Genomic DNA, 16,427 nt, shown 5'->3' with positions numbered 1-16,427 from the left:
GCCATCTGTGCATCTTTGTACGGGACAGGTGTGACCTGCCCTGCGTGGGTGGAGCTTAGAAGTGTGGGGCAGCATTCCAAGCCTATGGAGTCCTAGCCCTACCAGGCAGGGACCTTTTCAGCTTCTGGGCTGGCCATGCAGAAACAACATAGACAGTCTAAGAAAGCTCTACCCTAGACCAAGCCAGGAGCGCCTCCTGGGTGCACACAGCCGGATGCATCTGTTTGCACCCTGGGGCTCCACATCAAAAGGCTCTTCTCTGGCTTCCCCCGCAAGGCGGTTCCTCACCAGTCGAGTCTGGCCTAGCATTTCTACCCAAGAGAGCAGTTTATTAACCAGGAAGGGATGAGAGGCACTCCTGCCCAACAGTAAGACCAGTCATTGGAAGTTAAGCAGTGGCTTTCTCTGGTTGGTGGGGGTCTTGGATCTACCCCTTTCGATGTAGACAGGCTTCTGGCAAGGCCACGGGTTCTGTTGTATCTTCAGGTCTCATCGAAGTCTACACCGCCAGCTGGCTTCTTACTAGAAGATAATGTATGTAATGCACAGAGGAAAGGGAGGGGACCAGGGTAGGAAAGACATGAGGGAAGTACCTTTTGAAGCCAGGGTTGATGAGAGACTCCCCCGGACACCGTCTCCTGACCCCAAGTCCAGAGCTGCCTCTCTGTTGCTCAGGTTCTGCCGGAAAATCAGATCAGGGAAATCTTGAACCCAAAAGAACCCTGAGCAGAACTCTGTCCACTCTGAAAGATTCTCTCTAGAACATGGGGCATCAGGGGAAGGCAGCTCCAGAGAAAGCCCAGTCAACCTACCTGCCAGGCCCGCCTCTTACCTGGTAGGAAGAAGTGAGGGCCCGCTGGATGGGTGTTCTTTCTGGGACTCGTCTCTTCTGCAGCCGGGAGAAAGCCATGGGCACCCCACTCAGTGCCACGAAGGTATGCGAAAGCAGGTCCCCGAGTGAGGGTTCAGGTGCCCACGTATATCCTACCTGCCAGTTGCTTCTCTAGGTTGTATACACGCTCTGCCAGGCTGAGAGTCAAAGCCTGGAGCTTAGGGGCTGCCTCTGGGCTGGGCACCTTGGAGAGGTCAAAGGCTAGTGCGGAGGTGTCCCCTGAAAGGGTCATCGAGGCCCTATCGTCTTGCAGGCTTACGGTCACTGCTTGTTGCTGGCAAGCTGCCCTAAGTAGAGAGAGATGTGTGTTATGGACAGGACGTGTGTTAACCCTACCTCAAGTTCCTCACCCACATGGCCTCTCTAACTGGGACTCACCTGAACCGGGAAGGGATGTCCTCGGTCCCACTTAGGCCAAATCGGGTTTTCTACTGGGAACACGGGAATTGTCATTAACTGCCCGGGACCCTGGACCCACAAGACGCTCCAAACTGCCCAACCCTGGAATACTATTAGGGCCACAGGCAAAGGGGAGGGGAGTAGGGGTGCTAGGCTCCCAGATGTCTCCCACCCCCAGCGCGGGTACGCACGAGTGTCGCCAGGCTGTCAGGCGAGAAGCAGGTGCTCCAGAGCTCCGCGGCGTCCGTCACACTGGGCGGGAGGGGCTGTCAAGGCTCGGGGCCCGCTGCGCTCCCGCACCCCACATCCCTAGACCCCACTCACTAGAGGTTGAAGCCGCCGCCGTCCCCGTCTCCGCTGTCCTCCGATTCACAGTAGCACACAAAGCGGGGAGGGCCCGAGCCTGGCGGCAGAACGCACAGCGGCGGCGACAGCGGCGGAGGGGCCATGGCCGCAAAGCGGTTTCGCCGCAGGAACCTAGACAGCTGTGGGTTGAGGGCGCCTGCGCAGTAGTACGGACTCGGTGATTCGCAAGCTCCAGAGTCCGCTCGGCTCGGGGCGGAACTTCTGGTGTCGGGGGAGACGGAAGGACGAGGCAGCGGGGCGGGGCGGTACCTAGGGCGGCCGGTGTTGCTGCAGATCAGGCCCGGCGCGCAGGCCCGAGCTAAAGGGCGGGGCTTAAGGCGTGGGGCGGGGCTGGAGGCACCTGGAGGGCGGGGCTTAGAACGGGGCCGGACTAGAGGGCGGGACTTAGAACTCTAGTAGGCTCCTTAGTGCTATACCGGGTTCCGCCCTTTGGCAACCTTGCACCCTAGCGGAAATCTATTAGGGCTACACCTTTTTTTTTTTTTTTTTTTTTTTTTTTTTTTTTTTTTTTTTTTTGCTTTGGTTTGGTTGTTTTTCGAGACAGAGCTGCTTTTCTGTGTAGCTTTGGAGCCTGTTCTGGAATTCGCTCTGTAAACCAGTCTGGCATCGAACTCACAGAGATCTGCCTGCGTCTGCCTCCTGAGTGCCAATATTAAAGGCATGAGCCACCACCGCCCTGCAGGGCCTCACTTCTTGTGCCTCCTTGTGACCCTGCTCACATCTGCCACTCTTCAATGCTAGTCCTCTTTCCTAAACATTCCCCGTGTACTGATCCCGGAGGACTCCGGACTGTTAGCCGCTTGTCCCTTCATGTCACTTTAGATACAAACACACCTCTTTCCACGCTGAATTGCAACAAACCAAAATGCAAGAGTGAGTGCAGTACGTCTGGCAGACAGTGCAAACAGTGAAGCCCCCCTACTCCATGGGATACCTTCCCATCATCTGAACTCCCCACCCCATCACCCATCCCGTGCTACCTGGTGCCTTAGCCTTGAGGACACTTTGATCAACACAAGGCCTCTGGACTTGAGATCTGTTGGAAGAGATGGATAATCAACAGGGCAACACTCGGGTTGCCGCAGAGTGCTGGTCAGAATCCACAACAGGGGCTGCAGGATATGAGTTGACGTTGTTTGAGCTGCTATGAGTAGAGGATGGAGCCCAGCAAAGGGCCTGCTCAGGAGGAGGCCTGAATGGCGGAATGCTGGAAGCCTTCCCAAGGCTGTGCAAGAGGGCTGTCATGACTGTATGAGAGCCCCATGAGAGCAGTTAGTGACTTTGTGAACTGTGCTAACGTATTTGAAGGGTACAGTCAGCCAAACACACCCCAGTTCCCACTGTTTTCTAGTTCTGCTCAGCCTGCAGAGACTCCTGTCTCAGAGCCCTTGTGTGGGCTGTTTATTTTCCCTAACTATGTACTAACTACCCTTAGCTCTTTGCTGAAGCAGCATCTTCTGAAAGAGTCCTCTTGAGGCGCTTCGTAGAACATTTCAGCTCTGCCCAGGTCTCTCTCTGTCTCTCCCACGTCATTACTTACCTTCCCTGCTTGTCCCTGTGGTTTTAGGATTCTCTAGGACAGCCCTGATGTCGGCTTGCATTTCCTCCCTCGAATGACCCCCTCCCAGAAGCTGCACCTAAAGTCTTGCTTCTGCTCACAGGAAAATGGCAGAAGTGATGGCTGTCATTTCTCCCAACCCTATTGTGTTGCTCACCACAACACAAGGGACGCCTTTGACTAGCAAAGGATGAGGCCGGCCAGTGCAGTGCTAGGGAGGGAGTTAGACGGCAGAGCCATGCAGAGCCCTGTCCAGGCCACCGGTCCGGGAGACAGCGCACTGCATCCCCTTCCACTAGAGGGCCTGCATCAGACCCAGAGATAAGACAGTTTATTGTCCTAAACAGCTAAATTCTGCAGTGATTTGATCCTCAGTCTCCTCTGGAGCCGCTGGGGTTTTGTGGTGGTGGTTGTGGTTTTGTTTGTTTGTTTGTTTACCAATTTTGTGTCTTCAGTGCTTAGGCAGTGAGCCAGGTACAGCAGCGCATGGCAGTGGCCCTGACCACGCTGGGGGTGAAGGCAGGTCACTGTTTGAACCAAGGAATATTTTATGTACTTTAATTTTTAAATTATATGTATGTGTGTGTGTGTGTGTGTGTGTGTGCGCGCGCGCCTGTGTACATGTGAATGCAGGTACTCGTAGAATCCAAAAGAGGATGTCAGATTCCCTGGAGCTGAAATTACAGGCAGTTGTGAGTTATCATATGGGTGTTGGGAATTGAACCCCAGTCCTTTGGAAGAGTAACAACCACTCATAAGTATTGAAACTACCTCTATCCCATTGAACCAAGGAATTTGAGACAAACTCCAGCAGCAGCATACCAAGACCCAACTTGTCAAGACCACTCTGGGTAAGGTGGGACCCATTGGCATCCCAGCTGGTTAGGGTGGGACCCATTGGCATCCAGGGATTTTAAAGCATTAAGGGCAAGATTTTTACATAACTTGTATTACTGTTATATGTAATTTGACATACTTTATTTCTGGCTGGAGAACTGGCTGAGGGTTGCCCCTTGTGGCCATACTAGGGTGGTGCAGTATATGACGAGTGAACTAACTGCCCACAGCAGAAACGATCTGCTGGACTCCCAGGAACCAGGGCTCCTAACCCCAGAGGAAGGGTATGGTGTCCTGGAGGCTACAGAGGTTATCCTGCTTTCCCTCACTGTAGACCTTTTGGGAGCCCATGGAGGTGAAGCCAAAGAATGGAGGAAGACCTGACTTGTCTCTGTTGCCACATGGCCTATGAGACCTTCTGTCTCTCCTATTGGTCTATGGCAAGGCTGAATGACCACAGATAGAACATCGATCAAGTGACAGCCCCAGCTCAGAAGGCATTTCTCAGTAAATACCTCTGGGGTTGGAACTCAGGGTTTTGGTGGGCTGACTGAACCTTGCCCAAGCCTTGCAGGTGCTGTGGCCATGGAAGCAGATGGGAGCAGGGTTTCTAACTTAGTAGGCCCTTCCCCACTGTCCAGACCCCAAGCCTACATATTAGTGACAGGGCTCACCACTGGCCAAGACCTGGAGACCAGAGGGTACTAGGGCGTTAAAGGGGCTGACCACTGGAGTGCATACACGTGAGCGTGTGTGTATGGGTATGGGTTTGTGTGTGCACGTGTATGAGAGTGCGTGTGAGAGTGTGTGTGTGCACATGTGCATGTGTGTGTGTGCGCGCACGTGCACGCGCTTATTTTCTCTGTGACCTCTCTTCCCAGCCAGCCCCAGCACCAATTAAGAAAAATAGTCTGAGAGCTGGAGAGATGGCTCAGAGGTCAAGAACACTGACTACTCTTCCAGAGGTCCTGAGTTCAATTCCCAGCAACCACATGGTGACTCACGGCCATCTATAATGAGATCAGGTGCCCTCTTCTGGCATGCAAGCATACGTGGAAGGAATGTTGTATACATAATAAATAAGTAAATCTTTTTTTAAAAAAAGAAAAATAGTCTGGAAAGACAGGAATTTTTTTTTTGACTAAAAAATTTCAAACCAACTAAAAAGCAGAAGTAATAGCATAATGATCCCCAGATGGGAGAATTATCAACATTTTGACAAATTTACAATCATCATTTCTAAAATTTGATTTTATTAAATGTTGAAGAACATGTACATTACAGACAGCCCTCAAATTTTCCAGGACAATTTTGTCTTTTCATAATAATGGTGCTGCAGGGCACAGTGGTACACACTAGTAAACCTAGTGAGAAAGGCCAAAGCCAGAGGACCTCAGGGACCTGCTCAGCTCAGACAGACAACAGGGCCCTAGCATACTCATGAAAGATTAAATAAACAGGACGACATTGTCCTATATAAGCACAGCAGTGGTACTCTTACCTTTTCGTGTATGTTGTATGTGTTCAAGTGAACACATGTATGTGTAAATGCATATTTGTACACATGTAAGCAGAGACTAGAGATCAATGCTGGGTGCCTTCCTCAATCATTGCCCTTATAATTATTGTTTTCCATGTTTATCTATTTTATCATGTGTGGTGTGCATGTGGAGGGCAGAGGCAACTTGCGGAAGCTGGTTCTCTTCTTCCATCCTTGGGTCCCAGGAATCAAAGTCAGGTCGTGAGACAAGTCAGCAAATACTGTTACCATCTGAGACATCTCAACAGCCTTGTATTTGAGATGCTTGAAGGTTGAATCTGTCTGCAATGGCTCCCAGGACACACATGGGGCAGGGTGGGTATGGTTTGCCGCATGTAATTGCAGTCCCAGGCCAAGAGCTTCTGGGCAGCTAAGCCAACAGTACTGCCCTAAGGTTGCATGCTGGAGACTACAGGATCCAAGGACCCTCAGGCCTGCTTGGGTCTTCCTCCTGCAGAACCAGGGCTCCACCCTTTCCCTGCACCCAACCCTGCAGGTACTGCCCTGAGGGAGCCAGCTCATGCGGTTGGGAGCCTCAGATGAATCCTTGCCTTTCATCACCCACTCTCTGCCTTCCCCTGTGAAACGCTGCTCCTGCCAGCTTCATCAGACATTTACTGTGCTTGGGAATTATAGAGAGAGACCAGGAGCTCTTTGGGAAACGGCCCAGCTCATAGGCATTACAGCAATGGGCCTCCTGGGTGTCTGGATCTCTGGCTGCAGAAGCAGCAGGTGTAGCCACCGCCCCCCAAGCATGACTGACAGTGAGGGTGAGGGTGTAGTGGGCTAGGGGAACTGCCTGAAGCTATGGTGACCAGGCCTTCCGCCTTCTCCATGCCAGAGACCACCCCCAATGCAGTTCTAGGCTGGGGTGGGGTTTGGGGAGGGATCTCCGGGGGCACTCACCTATGTCAATGCACCAACACACTGATCTGTTGAGAAAGAAGGTCTCTAAACCCTCCACCGCAGCTACTAATAGTCTCCTATGTGTTTCCCTGTCACCTGGCCTAGACAGCCAAAGGATGGCCTCTGGCACGTCTGTCTGGGTCTGTCATCTGTAGGGTAACTCTGGCTTATGCGACCAGTCTGGGTCTTCAGTGTCCTGGCTCCTGCAGCCCTGAGCGGGGTTGGAGGCAGCGTTCACCTGATGTTGGTGCAGGCCTACTTGGGTTGCCAGTGTCTTTTGTGAACCTTCAGAAAACATCTGTGGGGTGCGGACTGAGGGTAGGCAAGGAAGGTCTTGAACGTAGATGGGCAGGGACAAAGATGGGTAGGGTTGTTGTCTAGGTAGTGAGGTGCCCCAAGTCACGTACTCTAGGTCATGTATGCTGAAGACCGCCCTTCTCTAGGTGACCTCATAGTTACAAAGAAAAAGCAGAAGCACATCTGCATATCCTGACCCCACATCTGCACATCCTGACTACCACATCTGCACATCCCAACTACCACATCTGCACATCCCGACTGCCACATCTGCACATCCTGACCACCACATCTGCACATCCTGACTACCACATCTGCACATCCTGACCACATCTGCACATCATACCACATCCGCACATCCCGAATGTCACATCTGCATATCCTGACCACATCTGCACATCCTGACCATCACATCCTCACATCCCGACCACCACATCTGCACATCCTGACTACCACATCTGCACATCCTGACCACATCCGCACATCCTGACCACCACATCTGCACATCCTGACCACCACATCTGCACATCCTGACCACCACATCCTCACATCCCGACCGCCACATCTGCACATCCCGACTGCCACATCTGCATATCCCGACTACCACATCTGCACATCCTGACTATCACATCTGCACATCCTGACTACCACATCTGCACATCCTGACTACCACATCTGCACATCCTAACCACCACATCTGCACATCCTGATCACATCTGCACATCCTGATCACATCTGCACATCCTGACCACCACATCTGCACATCCCGACTACCACATCTGCACATCCCGACCACCACATCTGCACATCTCGACCACCACATCCTCACATCCCGACTGCCACATCTGCACATCCCGACTACCACATCTGCACATCCTGACTACCACATCTGCACATTCTGACTACCACATCTGCACATCCTAACCACCACATCTGCACATCCTGATCACATCTGCACATCCTGACCACATCTGCACATCCTGACCATCACATCTGCACATCCCGACCACCACATCTGCACATCCCAACCACCACATCTGCACATCCCAACCACCACATCTGCACTTCCTGATCACCTGTCAGGATGGCATTGAGCTATCTTAACTTCAAAAGAACCAAACAATCACCTCCTGAGCTAGAACGTGCAACTATGCTTGTTAAATCTCCAAACTCTTCAACCACCAGACAAGGTGGAAACGGGCCTGCATTTTTCGGTCTCCACAATTCCTTTTTATTAATTTTAACCTCCACAGGTGACCTGAGCTCAGGCTAGGGACACTTCAAGGAGGTCAAGGAGCAAGCTAACAGCAGAGCCTACAGCACTGTGGAGGATCCTCGGGGCAGAAGAGCTAAGGGGGACTTCCTCTGAGTGGCTTTTGTGTCCCCAAGATGCCCTGAGGAAGCTGGTCTGTCCTAGGACATTGGAATAGACCACTGATTGACTTGCTCCTGACTCTACACTCCCTACCTCAGAGGGCCAGAGTAGGCAGAGGTCAGGCAGCCTGTCCTCAGCCAGCTCTATCCATGGGAAGCCCGGATGCTCATCTAGTCCCTAGCAAACAAATGGCTCCTTTTTGTTCCTCCAGCTTTATTGCCCAATCCAAAGCTTCTAAGCTTACACCTTGAAAGTTTATGGGATCTGAGGCTCTATGGAGTCTTTTCCTGTTCGAGTGGCTACTGTCAAGGCAGGGGTGGACACATGTCTAAGGGATTAGCTATTAAGTGACTGATCTCCCCCAGCCCAGGCTTGACTGTGGCTGGCAGCTCAAAGGGGCTGTGGCCAGAGGGGTTGGGGTATGTGGTGAGGTGGTGAGGTTGTAGCAGGGCAGGGATTGAGTCCAGCATATCCCTTATCAGAGCTGCAGCAGAAGCAGACACCCTGCTGGTTATCGTATTGAGATATTTATAGGAGGGACCTGGGGCAGCCCGGGGACCTGGAGGACACACAGACGAGAGCCAAGATCTGATTTGCTTTAGACTTTATTTCCCAGTCAAGACAAAGCTGGAAGGTGTAGAGGCACTTGGGGAGCCAGGGCTGGGATCTCAAGAGTGACAGAGCAAAGGAGTCCTGAGGGCCAGATCACCTGGACAGAAGAACAGAATCCATCAGGGACACAGGCAACATCCTTGTCCTCATGGGGCCCAAACTGTACTTCTGGCAACGGCCTCCTTTTGGAGGATTCCTCCAGAGTCTATGGTCCCAAAACCTCAGTTTTGGCACAAGTGAAGAACCCTCTGACTTGGCATTTTCATCCCTGGCCATTCCCTTTCCTGATCTTGCCCATTCTGGTTCCTTGGAGGCCCCTGCTGTAGGATGAACTTCAGAGGGGAAGTTCCTCCTCATTCTGTTTGGAACTAGGCACCTTTCCCCTTTCCCCTTTCCCCATGAGTCTTTGGCCATCAGCCCCACTCTAGCCATTGGTACTGGAACTGTCATTTCTTCTGTCTCACCTGGACCTTGTTCTGCCTGGAGAGCCGTGTCCCCACCGCCCTGTGGTTATGTGTTATGTCGGTAAACGAACAAGAGCGGCACTTACCAAGTGGAGCCTGCCCACTGACTGGCTTCTCTCGCCTGTTTTTACTCTTGGATGCACTTATCTGCCAAGAAAGAAGCCCGGGAAGCAGTCAGGGTCAGGCTTAGACCCATTGTCACCAGGGCTTTGTGTTTCTCCCTTGACTCAAAGAAGCCTCCCCCAAGGTTATGGAGAGTTAGTTTTTGCTGAGCCCCCAAACTTCAGACTCCATCCCATCCCGGCTCCACAGTCTGCTCTTCAAAACACGAGGGATGATCTTTCACCCTCGGCTCTTTCCAGTAGCACCCCTAAACCTCTATCCAGGGGGCTGGCAGACAGTGGTGCTAGGTATCCACCAGGAAGGGGGTTCCCAGTAAAGGGGGCTGCAGGCAGAGGTAATGATGTTGGGACAGACTGACACCCACTTATTTCCTTGCAGTCCCCTAGGCTAGTAGGTGGTAGGGCAAGGCCACGCTCTGCCCAGTCTCCCCTCACCCTGTGGCAATCAGAGGACCTCTAGCTCTAATCCGACTATAGTCCCCCCCCCCCCCGCATCTTGGCCTCACTCACCCGGTGGGGGTAGGAAAACAATGTCCTCCTCTGTGAGGCCCAGGGCCTTGCTAAAGGCGGTGAATTTCTCCTTCACCTTGTCCTTCACAGTCTGGGTTCGGCCTGGGAGATAAAGAAGGGACCAGCCTCAGGAGACAGCAAAGCCTCCATTCTGCCCCCCACAGCAGTGTCGTGGGGACCACCCCTTTGGTACGCTCTCCTAGGATCAGGTCTTGGTCTTCCTCTGGCCTCATGCCCAGCCTCTAAGGGGTCTCCCCTGTGTGGGGGCCTGCTGGGGTGTGATACCTACTGTAGAGGGTGGTCATGCGGAAGTCCTGGCCTGGGCCCTTGGTGCCCCTGCTGAACAGCAGTGCGTATTCATTGTAGTTGGTTTCGACCACGGAGACGGAGTGTACGCTGCCCCAGTCTGGGAACCCAAGAGAAGACCCTGGTTGGGATACATGTCTCCCACAACTCTGTCCTCTACTTGGAAGGGGTGACCTCTGAAGGCTTCACTGTAGGAAGGGTCTCAGGCCCGTGGCTCCCAGGACACATCTGTCACTTGGACTGCTTTCCTTGTCCCTCTCTAGGTGGCCGCCTGCCAGTTTCTGGCTGCGTGCCTGCCCAGCCTAGGAACACTGTCCCCAAACTACAAGCCTTGGGGACAAGGCAGAAAACACTTAGGTTCAGAAAATCTCAGGCTGGGTTACAATACAGCCAGAAGGAGAAGGAAATAGGGTTCTTGCCGGGAGCCATATCTCAGGTGAGGGCTGAAGAGAGGGCCTTGGGTAGGGACCATTGAAGTGTGGGTAGGATTTGCTGCCACTTGGGCACAGAGAACTGGAAAATTCCATTTGGGTAGAAAAGAGGCCTGGGAGAACATGGATGGGCTTCAGGGAGGACATAGTCCCCAGAGAGAGGTCTGTGTGTCCCCAACACCTACGCCTACGCCCGCCCCGTGTGCCTAAGGCAGATTCACAACCAGGTCTGTCCTTGGATGACTGACCCTGGTGGTGTGACCATTATCCCCACAGTTTTCGGATAGGGGGTTGTCCAGCCTGCTGACAAGGACCTCAGAATTGACCGAGGTCAGGAAGCGGCTCACTCACGGGGGCTGATGTAGGTGTATTGTCCGGGAACCGCTGAAGGTTGCAGCACCATGATCTTGGTCTCACACTGGTTCTTCCTGTGGGCAGATCACCGTTGAAGGAAGGAAACAAGCCCCAGGATGTCCCCAGACAATGATGTGGGGGCTTCGGGGCCCCAGAAACTTGCCACACCCCCTTCTCTCACCTGAGGAAGGTAGAGGTGAGGTTGAGGCCGCTGTCTGTGGAGGGAGCTACCACCGTCTTGCACATAAACAGTACTGTTTTCTTCTCCCGGAACCAGCTTGAGTTGGAGGCCAGCCCTGCACTGTACCAGCGCCCGAGGAACTGCAATCAGTGGGTGCCTAGGTTGGCAACGCTCCATGCCCTTCATGAGTAGACCCTCTGGGCTTCTGGGTCTTCCTCCTCTGACTCGCCCCCTACACTGGTTCTAGCAGCATACCTACCCTGGACTATGCCCATCCGCACCGCTCCCTCTCTAGCAGGCCTGGTCCATTGTCCCATTGAGGAGGTGGGTAGCAAAGACCCTCCCCTCTTCCCCAGGATGTTGATGTCCTCATCCTAGTCCCCTAGGGGGTGGAGTGGGTATCGGAGCATGCCACATTCCTGGAGGAGTCAGGTGGACCAACCAGGCGGAGTGCCAGCAGGGTCCCAGCCAGCTCCAGTGCACGAGCATACATAGCTAGCAGTGCCCAGCACGTCCAGGGGCTCACTGGACAGTCAGTGCTAGCCAGTGCGCAGTCGTTCTGGGACTCGGATGTGTTGACCTGTGTTTGGGCATGTCCCGGGTGTCTTGGGTTTATAGGGGGATTGTGTTTGGAAACCACAAACACCGTGTGGCTCATGTGCGCTAGTGTCCTCGGAGGAGAGATTGGATGGGATGCTGTGGCTTAGGAGGGTTTCTTTCCAGGTCAGCCCCTCTTCTCTCTCAGATGGCTCACGCCTCAGCGCGTCTGAGAGCGTGGAAGAACAATCACGTTGTTTTGCGGGACAAAGCTTGTCTCGGAAAGTGCTCATTGACCCGAGGGTTCTGCTGTCTTGGGATGGGGTAGGGGAACCTCACCTTGTCTTGTTGAAAGTTGGGCTGCACCGAGTCATGGTTCTCACCCTCAGCTTGAGTCTGTGGGAATCCCAAGAGCCCCAGCAGGACCAGCCCCATCCACAGCATGTGAAGAGCAGCCATTTGCCTGGAGTGGAGAAGGTGTCTGGGCCTGAGGCCAGCAATGTGGGCAGAGCAAGGAAGACCGTGAGCAGAAGGAGCAGAGGGCACTGTGGAGACCCCTATTTATGAGCCAGGCTTGGCCTCCACCCAAGGCCAACCCACTGGAGGCTCGTGATTCTGGTGTGAGGGAGGGAGGCTGCCCCAGCTGCAGCCTCATCAGCAACAGGGCTGGTTATGTAAGCGATTCCAGCTGAGCCCCACACCTCAGTGGAGAAAGGGCAGGTCATGACAGAGAGGGGACTCTGCATGCCCCCACTCCCCACCCTAGTCCCAGAGATAGAACTGGCCCAGACCTGGCCCCACTCCTGTCAAGGCCCACAAACCTCAGCAGTGGATGGCCCTGGAGGTTACCTTGGCGCTGCCCTGCTGCTGGGAACCTAGTCGCTTCCCACCTGGGGCCGAGACCTGCCCCTCACAAGCCCTACCTATATCATCTTCTCCAAGTCCCATGACCCCAGCAGGGAACACAAAGCACTGTTTGTGCCTTGAACTTTTGGTCCTGAAAGGCAGGTGGCCATGAGAAACCCTCACCAAGTAAAGAAACTCAATCTACCCTGCAGCGAATTTAAGCAGCCAGGAATACAGCCTCCGCCATGGCCAGCCTGTTGGGATTCACCTGGTGATCTTTTCCTTTAGGGTGAGGAAGCAGTAGGGGCGGGTGGAGCGGTGGGCTTCGAGCTGCTGCGAGAACAGGGTGGTTGCAGTCTGTCTTCTTCCTGGTTTCCATAGCCTTGTCCCTGGATGGGAAGCCAATGGCTGTGGAAGAGAAGGCTGGCATGTATTGCCCTTCTCCCCTTCCCTGTGGCCCAGAAGTTTGGGTTCTGAGGTACAGGATTATTTAGCATTCACATCTGAGTGGGCAGTCGGGCGATGGTGGTGCACGCCTTTAATCCCAGCACTCGAGAGGCAGAAGCAGGCGGATCTCTGTAAGTTCGAGGCCAGCCTAGTCTACAGAGCGAGTTCAAGGACAGGCTCCAAAGCTACACAGAGAAACCCTGCCTTGAAAAACCAAAAAACAAACAAACAACAACAACTAAACAAACAAAAACATCCGAGTGGCCTATGCAAGGAGGGACTCTTGCTCTCCCACTAACATCGGGGCTCCCAGAAGTGGCCCAACAGAGCTCCAGGTGAGGAAGTGGGGTGGATCCCAGAACCACCCAGACAGCCCAAGAGTTCACCTTTCCACTCAGCCCCACATCAACGCTTGCCCAGGATAGCCCATATATCACTTAGGTCCATCCCTGCCCTGGGCCTAAGGAGAAAGGATCTGCACCATACAGTCCCCAGGCCCCGGCTTGGCCCGACCGCAGATCTGGGAGTTCTCTCCAGAGGGGCTGAGGATGGGGACATGAAGAACTCGGGTAGAAGGCCTGGGTGCATTAGCCTGTGTGTACCTGTAGATGGAACAAAGGCCCCCCAAAGCAGAGTAATCTTGAAGTATTTCCAAGGGTGAGACCTTCTTATGGTTTGAATCTGAAATGCCCCCAACAGGCTCATGTTTTAAAGGTTTATTCCTCTGCTGGTGGCAGGTGCTATTTGGGGATCTGTAGGCCCTCAGGAGGTGTGGTTGAGCTGGTGGAAGTGGGTCACAGGAGAAGGAACTTTGAAGGTCCCTGCTCCTGCTGTTTCTCCTCTCTGTCTTTTCTGGTGCCATGCCTCAAAATAAACCTTTTTCCTGCCCAGACACTGTGGTCTTAGTGATAACAAAGTAACTACAACACAGGCCTCTTGGAAGGACACCATGGCACTCGGGTTGACACGGGTGAGGCGGTTCTACCTACAAAGTCAGCCCTGCCTGGTGAGGTAGGAGCTGCCCCACTTCCAAGCCAGTAAGGGCCTCTCTCTGACCAAGCGCTCCTGTGGGCCGCTTCCTGGGCCAGCCCCAGGACCCCCCGTGCTCTGCAGCCATCCACAGTGCTGCTCGGCTGGACTGATCCACTGGAAACTGGGACACAGTGCCGATCCCAGCGGAACAGGGATTGAAAGTGTGTGAGATGGGACAGCACCAGGCTCTGTGCCCGGGTCGCACCAGGTATGGTCCTGGGCCACCTCTGAAGGGGACAAGATTCTGATGCCCACAGCCTTACCAACCCCCACCACAGTAGGAAGCCTCTTCCCTACCTAGCTTCTTGTTCCTGAAGTGCCTTGTTCCAGTCTGCCCAGAGTCACAAGGAGTGGGATACCTATGGCCCTTTCAAGTCCTCTTCAGGCCCTGTCTCCTGTCTGTGAATTCCTGGCCTCATCTCCCAGGGTGTGCCCACATCACCGCCTCTCCCCTGTACTACCCTCTCAGGAAAAGCCTGACCATACCTTCAGGGAGCCTTCCAGAAACCTTAGCGTGGTTTTGAAAGTACTGGGGTCCCTTCTCCCTGCTCTCACCATCCAATTTTGAGGACCATTGTGTCCATTTTCATTAGTGTCTCGTGAGGGTCTAGGAAACAGAAACTGCACACGAATGCCCAGTGTTCCAGAATTCAGCCAGCACTGTGGAGGAGTCCCCGACTCCCCCAGCTTTAGCCTCAACCTGCTACCAGGTGCCAGCCCTGTCACCGAGGTCTTTTCTTCAAGTTCTGTTTTAAGAATAATTTATTTAACTTTATTTTATGTGCATTGGTGTGAAGGTATCAGATTCCCTGGAACTGGAGTTACAGATGCCTGGAAGCTGCTGGGAATTGAACCTGAGTCCTCTGGAAAAGCAGCCAGTGCTCTAAACCACTGAGCCATCTCTCCAGCCTCCTTCTTCTAAGTTCTTATCAGTTTGAGGGCATCCTACTTCCCATGAACTGGAGGGTAACTGAGTGTAGAGCTTAGGGTCACCCAGCATCCCCTCCTTCCGAACATGCTGTCTCCTCGGGTGGCTCAGAGCCAGGAGAAGATGAATGAACAGGACACAGAGGCCTTCCTGGGTCTGACAAAGACACGGTCTCCCGGGTCAATGTACCTCAGTTTCCTCATCTGTGCAAAAGGAGTAGAGGTATTCTTACCTTGCAGGAGATCTTGGGAAGTTTGTTAAATGTGGGCCTACCGGATCATGGGTACTTGTTTGCCGTAAGTAAGAGCCTCTGTTGGGCTGAGGTGGGGCTTTGGACCTGCTGCCTCTCCACAGTCCGGCTCTGGCCCAAACTTTCCTCTCATCCTTACCTAGCATCATAGAAACTGGGCTGCAGGAGGACTCTGAGCTATGGAGGGATCGAAGTGGACTGGCCTGAAAGCCCCTTCCCCGCCTGGTCTCTAGCCTCCCCCTCCCTTCTCCAGGCCTATTGCAACACTCAGGCCGCCCCGAGTCACCGGTGAGCCCCTGAACCAGCACATGAAGTGCAGATGGGCCTGCTGGCCAGGGAGGGGTGAGGCCTGGCTCTGAGCCAGGGGGGTCTCATAGACTTTGCCTTGAAAGGCCGGAGGGAGAGTCCCAGCCTCTCTGCAGGCAATCAGAACCCTACGTGGGAGGCCAGCTCCCTGACATCTGCAGAGATAGCTTATCGTCAAGGCCTGGTGGACCTGAGCTGGCTGAGTGACTTGGCTGAGTGACAGCATGGTGGAAGGAGTCCCTGCGTCCCCAGCTTTAGCGTGGGAATCACCAGGGTCACATGACTCCTACCTCCACCTTCTCAGGCCTGCTGGGTCTCACAGCCCTTCCCAGAAAGGCCCCTCAAGGGGCTGTAATGAAGGGCGCCATTGCCCTAGGCCACTGAGAAGATTCTGGGTGGAATATTCTGGACTCTGAATGTGGACCTTGGTGTAGCACCCTAGTCTGTGATGTGAGCAAACTAGAGCCAATGTGGAGGTTACAGTCCGGCTCGGGCACTCCATGTAACGGGCCATGCCCGTTAACGGAGCTATGCAGGCAGCTCGCCGGGCTGTCTCTGAGTTTCCATCCAAGGCCACCACCTGCTCTTCTCCTGGCTGGTTTCCGTAGCTGTTGGGTTCACCTCTGTTGATGTTGGACACGGCTGCATCTCCCTGCCCACACTTCTAGGGTTGCTATGCTTGCCCAGCTCCGTAGGGTGGAGGAACAGGATCAAAGAGAAAGCAGGCAGGAGGGTTGGGATGAGATCAGCCTCTGGATTTGAGTCTCTTGTGCATGTCAGCCAGGTCCCAGAAAGGCCCCAGGATGGATAGGCCAACCGCTGCTCAGAAAATTGGGTCTGGGCAGGCAGCCGCTGGAAGCCAAAGACTCTGTTGCGGCCACCTCTATCCGCTCTACTCTTGCAAGGGGGTGCCCAGAGAGCAGTTGAGCTG

General features: G+C 53.9%; 2 protein-coding genes across 5 annotated transcripts; both read right to left on the bottom strand.

Moving 5' to 3' along the window:
* Positions 1–308: 308 nt before the first annotated feature.
* Paxx (PAXX non-homologous end joining factor) lies at positions 309–1,909 on the bottom strand. Of its 4 annotated transcripts, none has more exons than XM_048426072.3 (7): positions 1,616–1,909; positions 1,483–1,543; positions 1,271–1,320; positions 989–1,179; positions 833–889; positions 594–678; positions 309–518 (listed from the first exon to the last, which is right to left on the bottom strand). In XM_048426072.3, the coding sequence occupies exons 1-7, from the start codon at positions 1,738–1,740 to the stop codon at positions 500–502; spliced, it is 588 nt and encodes a 195-aa protein (XP_048282029.3). In that variant the 5' UTR covers positions 1,741–1,909; the 3' UTR covers positions 309–499. The 4 variants fall into 4 exon arrangements, with proteins under 4 accessions (XP_048282029.3, XP_087756013.1, XP_048282027.3 ...); XM_087899887.1 differs by having other exon boundaries at positions 594–682; positions 834–889; positions 1,616–1,903; XM_048426070.3 differs by having other exon boundaries at positions 309–522; positions 1,616–1,900.
* Positions 1,910–8,759: 6,850 nt separating this feature from the next.
* On the bottom strand, positions 8,760–12,237 carry Ptgds (prostaglandin D2 synthase). Its single transcript, XM_048426235.3, has 7 exons — positions 12,027–12,237; positions 11,151–11,290; positions 10,967–11,043; positions 10,168–10,284; positions 9,879–9,980; positions 9,333–9,393; positions 8,760–8,879 (listed from the first exon to the last, which is right to left on the bottom strand). Exons 1-6 carry the CDS (start codon positions 12,144–12,146, stop codon positions 9,374–9,376), a joined length of 576 nt encoding a protein of 191 aa, XP_048282192.1. The 5' UTR covers positions 12,147–12,237; the 3' UTR covers positions 8,760–8,879; positions 9,333–9,373.
* Between the last annotated feature and the right edge of the window lie 4,190 nt (positions 12,238–16,427).

This window comes from Myodes glareolus, chromosome 21, assembly GCF_982192425.1.
Source record: "Myodes glareolus chromosome 21, mMyoGla1.1, whole genome shotgun sequence".
NCBI classification, from domain to species: domain Eukaryota; kingdom Metazoa; phylum Chordata; class Mammalia; order Rodentia; family Cricetidae; genus Myodes; species Myodes glareolus.
The sequence above is the reverse complement of the archived record's forward strand: the minus strand, read 5'-3'. Positions and strand labels throughout refer to the sequence as shown.